Raw genomic sequence first — 10,802 nt, forward strand, 5'->3', positions numbered from 1 at the left:
TTCCGCTCTTGGTGAAGCGATGTCTTGGCAATCACCTGATTGAGGAGGTAAATTGTTTTGTTTTGATCTTCTGACAAGGTGGAGGCTGGCGGCCCAGAGCGATGGCCGCGTATGCCAAACCAAACCTGCCAACCACTAGACTAACAGTACCCCAGTATGATTTCTCCTCCATCCATGCTCCATCCCGCTGTGGAACGAAATTCCTAATCCTATACCCCACATACATACCGTGCTCATACATACATACGTTCATACATTCCCACATACATACATACATACATACATACATACAAATATCCCAGCATCCAGTCCTCTACCTCCCACCTCTTGAAAAACAAAATATCTACCGTATTAGCAAGGGCTCATCTCGAAGTCGCCGTCATGTTTCGACCAACAGTTTTCTCCGCCCCCCTCCTGCTACTTCTGGTTTGCTGCTGCAGTGCAACTCTATCTCAGGCAACAAGTACAGCTTCCTTCGAATCCGCAGTTCCCGTTAGCTCTTCTGCCGCTTCTACTACTTCAATAGGGGCAGATGGGAACAGCAGTATCTCGCAAGGGAGCTCGTGCCCTCTGCGATACCACGATTGTGCAGTGATCGGCCAACCGAATGTTTGCTGCACTCTTGACCAAGTTTGTATCAACGACGACTCGGGGCAGCCAGCCTGCTGTCCATTCCGCACGAAATGTGTAGGATCAGTGAGCAGCATTCCTTCCAGTGGCCCAACAAATGCAGGCCTTATGCTGGGGCTCAATGCTCTCCTTACAGCGGGAGCCGCCGCGATATACTTGGCCAAGGTCTGCCCACTATGATAAGAGTCTCCTCCAAAGGGAGAGCCGGCATGGTATCTGGATATAGTTAGCGATTTCCAACTTATTTCTTTCTGTTCGATCTTCGACATTGTACATATTGTTTGCACTTCACGCAAACATCCCCCGATAATAAATACAGCACTACTCTCCATTGATGCCTCATTTCGGTACCTTCTGCAGCCGACCAGGGATCACTGCATTCAACCTTCTTATGCACCGGTCTCCATTAGTGGCCCAATCCTCGTTTAATATTGGGATCACAAACCTTTTGAAGCTTACCAGTCCCCATCCACCAATCCTCAAGTTCCCCTCCCGAGATCACCTGTCTTGGCACTAGCCTTAAACTTGGTCCTCCATGGGTTCCTCCCCCTCCCGAAAACCCTATTCCGAAACAATACCTCCCCACCAAGCTCCATATCGAGCACCCCACCCCGACACCCGACAATCATATTATGGCTTCTATTCTTAATAATACCCGAGAACGGCCGTCCACATGCAAACCAGCGTCACCATTCTCATCAACGCCCCGCTCCTCTCTCTTTCTTTCGGGGCGGAGAGCAAACCGACCAAAAAGCCAAAACCTCCCCCCCCTCCGCTTGCACAACCGGGTTCGCCACGTCTTCAACAACTCTCTCCCCCGCAAAAGAGCCCAGCAAATTCCAAAAAGTCTGACCCTGGTGATGTGATTCCAATTCCACCCTAGGGCGATTTTGATCTCCAAGTCCCCGACTTTGCCCGATAGCGTGGACTGAGGTAGTGGTGAGGTGGGGGCGGTTCCTACGGGACCGCTCTCTACTTGACCTCACAGTAGGATGAGCCGTCCTTGCTGGGTCTTGGTGTAGTGGTTTTGGTTGGGGGTGGAGGGGAAGGAACAGGTGGGTTATCGGTATTAGTAGGCGGTGCATTATTTCCTTCCTTTATTTTTATTTTTAATCCTTTCCTCGTGAGAGGGATTGTGAGGGCGCTTGGGCTTTGCGATATATACTCGTACATATGCTGTGTTTCCTTCCTTGCACCATTGTGCTGATTCGGGGGTAGCGGGAGTCGACGTCAGGTGTTCATCGTTTATCCATTTTCATGTGGGTGAGGGGTTTCAACCCGGTTTCCTTGTTGCTAGTGAGCATCGCGCTTGTAGAGGGACTCACGTTGCATATGGGAATGGATCTATGGTCGTCTGTGGCATGTAGTTTTCTTTTTCGGTGTGAATATATGAGTAGTAGACATGATCATTCGTCATCACTCGGACATTTTGTATGATAATTATTATGATATCATACTCGCCAAAAAACAAAGTCTGTCCCAATTCTTACCTATGCGCTATCATAGGAGGGAGGTTTTGAGCCACCCTTCACTCATGGCAACGGTCGAAGTGCAGTTCTGAATTTCCCCTCCCTCTCCCAACCCATCATAGCATGTCAATCGCTCACTCCAACATCGCCCTTCCCTGATCTTCCCACCGACCAACTCCTCATACAAATCCACCTCACTCTTCCCAATATCCATCTTCAGATTCCCATCTCCAGTGCCACTCTCAACATCTGTCGCTTCACCATCCTGCTAGGGTCAACCCAGGCTTCACAAAAGTATTGAGTAGGGATACTCACATCACTATCTTCTACTCCATCGAATTGCGATGGTTGTGAACCGGTCGCCTGAGTGATGGATAATGATGAGTTTGCCACAGTGCCATTAAAAACAGTTCCAATTTTTACTGGTGATGGCTTCTGTTGTTGTCTCGTTTGATTCGAAAGCCACTCACAGCCGATGAGACGATCAGATCCTTTGTCCTAGGGTACCGACGAAATGTCGTATCAGTAGGGCGATCAAATATGATAATAATATTATTAACATATTATTATGTGAAAAATTATACAACAAAGGTCACCCATACCACTCAGTTTTAAGCCTTATCCCTCCCATACCACACATACCATCATTTTGATATATTATTATCCCAAGATTATCTGGAAATCTTATTTTATTTTGACATTGAGGTGGTATAGCATAATATAGCCATTTTTTATAATAATATTTCTGAAAATAGCATACTTTCCAATACCTAAAACCAGCAGATGCATGAAAAAGGTTCTGTATGATTATTATATAGCAGGTATTTCTCTATAATATTATATTCTCTTAAAAATGGGAAATATGAGTAGGAGTCCTTAATATGAAGAAATGAGGAAAATCGTAGTATTTTTTTAAAAATGTGTTCTCTAATCTTACCATCTTTTCAAAACCATATTATTTCTTACTCTTTAACATATTGTCATACCTCCATGTGCAGCTTGAGTGAAAATTTTTTACCTATTGAATAAATTACGTATTTAATATTATACGGTCTTTATAATATTATTATAGTATTATAATATTATGATAATACGAATCTCACGCCCTACGTATCAGTCACATGAATCCCTTCACTTACGACATAACGAACCCCCGAGCTATCCCCCCTAAATAATGTGCGCAGCAACCAGAACCCCACCGACGTGTAAACAGAGGAGCAAATTGGTCGTCTGCCATCAAACGGGGCCATCACTGCAACACGTTGCAGAAAGAAAAGAAAGAGGGGAAAAACCGCACTTTCTCTTTATACCGCTTGAGCAGCTCCGCCGTGCGCTTCCGTTGTGGCCGCGAAAACTCCGAGTCGGTAAATTTGATAATCATTTCTAGTGACTTTCTCCACCCGTCAAGCACTTTACGCGGCGGGAGTTTTCCGTAGTCGTGTTTCAAGTATTCAAGGATTCCCCAATCCTGAGGGTGTTTGTTGGTCCTGGAGAAGCGGAAATACCTCGGTTTGGTAGGCATCGTTTGGCTGAGGTATTAAACTGCTCGTAGAATGCGGAAAGTTGAAGACGTGGCATCGTGAGAGTAGGTGAGGGTAGGGTGAGATGAGATGGGGGGCGTGTTGTGGGGGAAGTGAGAGTTACCGTATCATAAGAACTGGAATTATTGAACCTCACGCTAGAACGCTGGAGCTGCCTCTCGTAGTAAGGTCGAATTTTCCCCCTTATTTGTCTCAGCTGAGGGCGAAATGACAGCTCCCCGCTATGTTCCCCCCCCCCTAATCCAAAGGAGGAAATTCTGGACGTCTTCGCGTGAGGTCCAGTTTTCACAGTAGCGAGGCGATGAAAATGGGATCGTTGGTGTTGAAGTGCAGGCGGGAACCTGGATGGATATCAGCCTGGCTTAACTGCAAGCATGTTGTTTTTAAATGGTACGCGCCAAGACCAAATCAATAGACGCTATCGCATGAGGGAACATGCATACCGTACGAGTACCATACAAGCACCCAGTAATATGTTTTCATACAAGACAGGGATTATTTTGCAGGTTAACCTAAATTAACTTTGCGAAAACATATTCCCTGGTACAGTATCATATAAGGGTGGGAACCCATTAACTGGAACAGACAAGGATGTATTTGGCTCGTTAACCTCAAATAACTGTTCCATAACTTTCTGCCGGAACTTGTACTTGTACTCTGTGGGCATGGAAATCCTTCGTTTCAAGAAGGCTTGCCTGATTCTCAAGACAGTCCTTCATGAGGACGGGCAACCTTCCATCTTTCGAAGCATCCTCCCATACACAGGATTCACCACTTTTACCGGGTCAGCGCTCAATGAATCCTCGCTTACATGAACTATAGAGGCATTATATTCGGGGGTTGCAGAAACCGGCCTCATAATATTGTTACTTAAGATGTTGTGATTCCATCCCTCAAGCACAGCGATCCGTCGATGGAATTGGGAAGTTACCGGTACGCAATAAAATTTCAAGCTCGATGGATGTTGATAAGGCTCCCAATTCAAGCATCGTTAATCCGTGGCCCCCACAAGGCCCGAAAAAAATGGCTAGTACGCATACCGATACATGCATGGTATCAACTGGCTTGAACCACAAAATTTACCTGGGGCTTTCGGTGCATGCTGGAGCACTGAAATTCGATCTGATGCAACTGGTACAGTACAGTAAAGTATCGTAAGATACCGGTGGTACGCACCAATACCCATAAAATAATAAGTCAATACCATCTGGGTACGGTTCGCGAATTCCTATTGCAGTTTACAAAGAGACTCCATCACCCTACCATGATATCATACCGTATCTAGGGCGAAAATGAGGTTCTGTTTTTGGACCAATAATTTCGATCACCCGGGTTCTTGCTCTTTGGTACCGCGGTCAGTCTGACCCTTGAAGCATTGATTATATATAGGACCCTGTGTCCCATCCCGCGGTACAGCTACCTGTAGTACCATAACTTTCAGATGGGTCTGCAACAAATCGTGCCCCATAGTCCTCGCACATCATACAAAATGTACGGATTGAGCTGGATCACAAATACCGTAGACCGTTGGGAGAGCCACACAACGTGTCACTCGTTTTCGTTTCATTTTTTCCTTTATGGCTTCCCAGCAAATTAACCCGCACCGACAAACGGCTGGGTTTTCAGGTTTTCATCCACCTAATCAAACATAGCAAGGAATGGACCGCATTTATTGTGATCATTCACATTACGTGCTGAATAACACACAGCTATTCAGAAGCTTCAGTGCTAAATCGTGGCGATGATATATAAGGTTTCCAAGGCACGTCTCAACCACCTCTTCTCATTATTACAGTTTGAGCCCCCCAGCTTCTTATGACTTCCCATCAGTCTTATACTACCAAATAGCCTTGGCTGGAATGATATTTACTTATCCGCTAATGGCTATACTTCGAATACCGGCTGCCGATGCATCAACTGGCGGCCTTGCTGCGGAGGGCCGCGGAGCCTGGTAGAGTTGGGCCATGGGGAATCAAGTGTCGCGCTATCAGTTCCTTCACGCCTACCGTAAGATAACCCCTCATACACTATTTTTCCTACAAAAGTCTGGGCTACTCGCTGCTCGGAAGCTCCCAGCTCTCTACTACGCAAGTGTCTCCCCTTCTAGAGACGTGTACCGGTACTGATGCAAATCCCAACACGATATCCGACGCTGCAGCAGCATTTGTGTACTCAATAGGACAAATTTTGACCGCCCCCGGGCGTACTCGGCCACCATGGACCTCTGATCCCGAGTGATGTGCGATGAGCGGGGAGTCATGGTAATGCGGGACTCACCCACTGGTTGTCCGGGCTGCGAGGCACAGGTCAGGGGCGGGGATACCATACGCACGAGCGGCGTGACTACACGGAAATTCAGACCTATCGAGAGCTTTTTGCTTGCTTTACTCGCGAGAGTGGACGGCCCTCTACTAGTGCGGCCGAGTTGGAATTGGACACTTTGTATGAGAATTGCCACTTTGAGTGCCCACCCCAACTCTGTCGCGCAAGCAGACCTCCGGCAACACTTTTAAGAAAATTAAATGCCACTTTCGACCAATCATACTTTGCCTTCAACCGTAGGCCAATGTTAACTATGATTAATCCATACTCTATGATTATCTAATTTGGAATTAGGGAGGGGGGTCTGCTCTGAACCGAAGGGGAAAGCCCTGGAGACAATAATTATGCGTTAAATTTTGGAATTTAAGTCTTGAAAATCACCAGAGTGATCCTTTACGATGAGGGTCCGAAAGCGGTGCACTGGGTGCCTCTTTGGGGCGCGTTAGGATCCTTTTTTTGATCCTCCTGAGCAAATGACAGGTTCCTCCAGGGGCAGCGCACCATGACCCGGCGCATCGCTATCGCCCAGCATCCGGCCCATGCAGGCACCAAATCGCCCATGTTAAGGGCACTACGAGCCTGGCAACAAAAGAAACGTGCCCCCCCGGCTTTCCATACAAAGCACCACTTTCCGGTACACGCCTATCTAGCAACAAATCCAATAAAAATTATTGATAGAGAGCTTGATCCAAAGATTCACATAGCTAAATACCCAACTACAGTAATGGTTCTACAAAATCTAAGGGTCTGAATTCTGAAGGGAGTTTTGTTTGGTCCCGTTGTTTGTTGAGAGTGTTGTTTTTGTCGCTGGCTTGGCTTACACATGGATATATAGTACTGTATAATAATGCCGAGGGTAGATAGCCTGATATCATAGGAATGTTTCCTAGATTTGTAGCCTGAATATATTTATGAAGGGTATGCCAAAATTCATGCCAAGACGACCAATTTGTATGGGATTTTGCATAGCAACCAAGTTAGATGTCTTCATACTTGTGTCCATATTTAGAACAGTTGATAAGAATTCCCAAAAATTCATGATGCTAAACTCCCTATGAATATTCCTCCTAGAACCGGGATTTGTATGGAAAACCGGGGAGGGGGGGGGGCGCGTTTGTTTTGTCGACAAGGTCGTACGTGCAAGTACGTATTTTAACCATGAGTTCGCTTGAGACATTTTACTCAAGCACACGCACTGCCACTCCTGCATGAAACTAAAGAAGTTCTCCCCTACAGCTAATTCCCAATCAAATCTCATTGATAGTGTAACTTTTTGGTCTTGCTCTTGAGATCTTGAGGGGGGAAAAGAGTCCCCCACCATACAAGTACTTGCAGGTCGGTCTGCAGTGTCTCAATTACTCAAGAGCTTGTTCCTCAAATATCTAGGACTTGGGAGGTGGTGAAGTACAGTACTGGTAGGTCATCAAAGCCACTTCTTGGTTTCATCATCCTCTAGTGTCAGGTTCCTTCAAGTGTGGAGTACCGGTAAACTGGTTTCAGGAGTGAGGAATGAGTCTGAGTTGTGACTGTGACAAGGTTAGTAACTTCTATACAAAAAGGCTGCAACTACTGCGTGTTCTGTGGATGACAGTACTCTCGTACTGTGCAAGGGTCAAGGATAAAGTCTTCGCACACACTAGTTTGTGACCTCACAGGTACTACGGTAGGCTAAACACCTCCTTTAAATACAACAACTCCTCGACAATTTTCCAACGAGCCTGTGACGCAGACAATTACCGCTTGTCTACCGAAATTCTGACATATCCTCCACCCCGTCTCATAACTGACGCTTAAATACATCATCTTATCCGCTGTAATTCCCGTGTGTCCGTTTCCTCGTCCAACAGTACTGGTAGTCTACTAGATTTTTTCTCTATCATTGGGTAACCTCCAAATAACCACCTTAGTATGAAACAAATACGGGAGAGGGGCTAAAATATTGAACAATCGTCGGTAAAAAATAATTTTCAGAACAGGCATCTGGGATCAGTCTCCTTATACTTCACTTGGCAGATAGGAGACTTGGAAAATCTTCCCCAATATAAGACATATGATAAGAGTGACAAATAAAAGACCAATGATAATAAGGAGGGATGAATCTCTCAGCAAAGCCAAACCTGGTGCTGCATGAATGATCATACAGGCTAACAAAATAAGAATTAGAAAACTGATCGACCCAACCAGTGCTTGTACCTGCCCCTGGAGATGCCAACGCAGAGTAAAGACTTGTGCATCAAGATCAGCCGAGGCGCCAAACACATCAGTCTGAATAGCATCCATTGCTCTGGCGATGGCAGCTTTGTCTGGGGCCCTGTACCCAACTTTATCAGAAATAATGGAATGGGTAAGTATGTTATAAAGCTAATCTAGATACACAGGACTTGGATATTCGACTAAAGGATTGGAGGATTCATACTAGGGCAGCATCTACGACGACGGGCATAAGAGCGCTTCCGACTCACACTAAGCTAATAGTGTCCCCGGATGTCAGGATACTAGGAGCACATACGGGCTGAAGGTATAGTATAACAGGGCTCGGTTTACTCCGCCAGTCAATTTGACAACTAATCTAGCCACCACACAGTTTATCCTCGAGGGTAGACACCAGAATACCCCCCTCCACCTTCGGTCCTTTAGCATACACAATAGCGAACTGACCTAAGATGGCTGGCTGGTAGGGCGAAACATTTATCCAGCAACCCTGCCATCCACAATCCACCACGGTTAGTTAGCGCGTAATATCCTACAGCTCTACCACCAACGGTGGAGTGGTATGTGAGCTACGGATTTGATCGTCGGAGTTTGGGGGACTGAGTTATCGTTTCCTAATTCTCAACGTATTTCCATGGTTCTGAGTTACAACATTCCTCGCAGGAGGATTGGATGAAGGGCGTCTCATGAAACTGAAGAGACTTCTCCCGCCTGGGGCTTAATTGCGTCGCATCATTCCATTACAGCGTTCATAATTGCTGAGCTCACGTTCAGCAAGTTATCAGTAATTTCAAATATAAGGTTCCCTTACGCCCAAGGGTACCATACTGCATAGAAATTTCCTGATACTAGAGGGATATGGACGGTTGGTATGTTTCTAAACCTCTACCACCGGTACATATAAAACTAAAAAAAAGGAGTGTTTTCTGACTATCTCTACTGGCGGTGACTATCCCCCCAAGGAAAATTCCCAGCATACCCTACCCCGAGCTTCCGGCCGTGAGATATACCAACGCTCATTGGACAGAGGTGCCATCAACATCTCATATTATCTAAGAGTGACTACGTGCAAGTCATTTCTCTATTCATAATATTAACTAGATATCTAGTTAATGGCTCTCGTGATCCCCCCCCCTCTAATTCTCCACTATTCTTTATTTCCATTCCGCTGTTGAAGCAACCAACCTCTGCGAATCACTCCAGATATCCGGTTGTGACACTACCCAAGACATCAATATTGCATTGCTGTGCCCGGAAGCGTCTCCCGGAGCAACAATACTCTGATCCCACCTAATTGGGTGATTGCTCGGAGGTCAGCGCAACCAAATCCACTACTCGAGTACTCGAGTACCTTAAGGCAACTTCGCATGAAGGATTGGAACTTGGCATACTGTACTGTACCGACCAATCACACTTTACGCTCCCCTGCATTTCCCCGGCAAAAATATTTCGGGGAATTACTCTTTTTTCTGTAAAAAAAAACAAAAAAGTGGATGGTTTCGGGGAAGTCAATGTTTCCAACATCTCGATGAAAAAGAGTCACAATTAGTCTGCTGGGCTTTCCATTTTGCCCAAAAACGAAACGCCTAGGAAGACCTATCATACGGTTGGCAGGGCCTTCGGGGGTTCGCGCTCTGGTAATTGACGCAGGGCCCTGCAAGGGTTTAGTCGTTGGAGACTGTCACACTTAATCCTGGTGGAATATTGGTGCAGTTGTGAGCGTATCCTATCGTAATATGTACTGAGCAGTCTAATCAGATGTGCGCAATCAGCTCCATCTCGTCAGACGATCTGATGATCAGATATACTGTGCTCACCTGTACCCCTGTAGTATTTGCCATCACAGCCAGATCTTGCACGTGAAATGCCAAGACGCCGAGCCAAATGCGAAAATCCTTATTCCTTGAATGCTCCACAGACTTTCAACATTCACAACGCGCTCGAGCGTAGATCGAGGGGATGCTAGTATGATATGTAATGGCCAGTCTGTATCTAGGCCATCAGAGGGTGTCGTGATAAATTAAGAAGTAGTCGTAGGTTTGCAGTAATAGACATCGTCCGGAGGAAAGGCCCCGGGGTTACACCAATGGCTTACATAGCACCATTCTATAGCCGCAGGATCAGTTGGCTAATGTTTACCTGACCATAACGGTAATTGAATTAGCTTCCCCTTTTCTCAGATATATATAGTTTTGCACCCAGAGCCTGTTTGTAGAACATTGGAGTGCTTTAAGAACTCTTGAATGGAAGACTCCTCCGATACGATAACTGTGGAATCAATCAACAAGCGTTGCTAGTTTCATACCACAATTCCTGTGAAGGAATTGCTTGTTGCACGATTTAGATAGTCGGATCCTAATACCCGGCAATAGTGGAAAATGAAAAGGTACTAAATTTATAAAGCAGGCGACAGAATGCGCAGACAGATCAATAGCCATATTCTATGTGTCCTCTACCACAACTAACAAGCACAAATCCCGCCCACAAAAGCAAGGAAGTAGAATTTATTTTAGCATTTCCCCAACATACCCAAATATCAGTACGGGAGAGGGGTGAACAAACAGGTGGGCACAACAAACAGATCGAACAAAAGTGACCTCCCAATACCATCCATCCATTTTATCTCAAT

At 45.8% G+C, this 10,802-nt stretch overlaps 1 protein-coding gene; it reads left to right on the top strand.

The window, feature by feature from the left end:
* Positions 1–292: 292 nt before the first annotated feature.
* Positions 293–1,292, top strand: GSTUM_00012019001 (uncharacterized protein). XM_002842289.2 has 1 exon: positions 293–1,292. The coding sequence occupies exon 1, from the start codon at positions 382–384 to the stop codon at positions 808–810; it is 429 nt and encodes a 142-aa protein (XP_002842335.1). The 5' UTR covers positions 293–381; the 3' UTR covers positions 811–1,292.
* Positions 1,293–10,802: the final 9,510 nt, after the last annotated feature.

Source organism: Tuber melanosporum (assembly GCF_000151645.1).
Source record: "Tuber melanosporum whole genome shotgun sequence assembly, scaffold_94, strain Mel28".
Taxonomy (NCBI): Eukaryota; Fungi; Ascomycota; class Pezizomycetes; order Pezizales; family Tuberaceae; genus Tuber; species Tuber melanosporum.

Excerpts from the sequence above, each read along its gene's own strand:
- GSTUM_00012019001 (XM_002842289.2), top strand. The coding sequence starts at position 382 with ATGTTTCGACCAACAGTTTTCTCCGCCCCCCTCCTGCTACTTCTGGTT.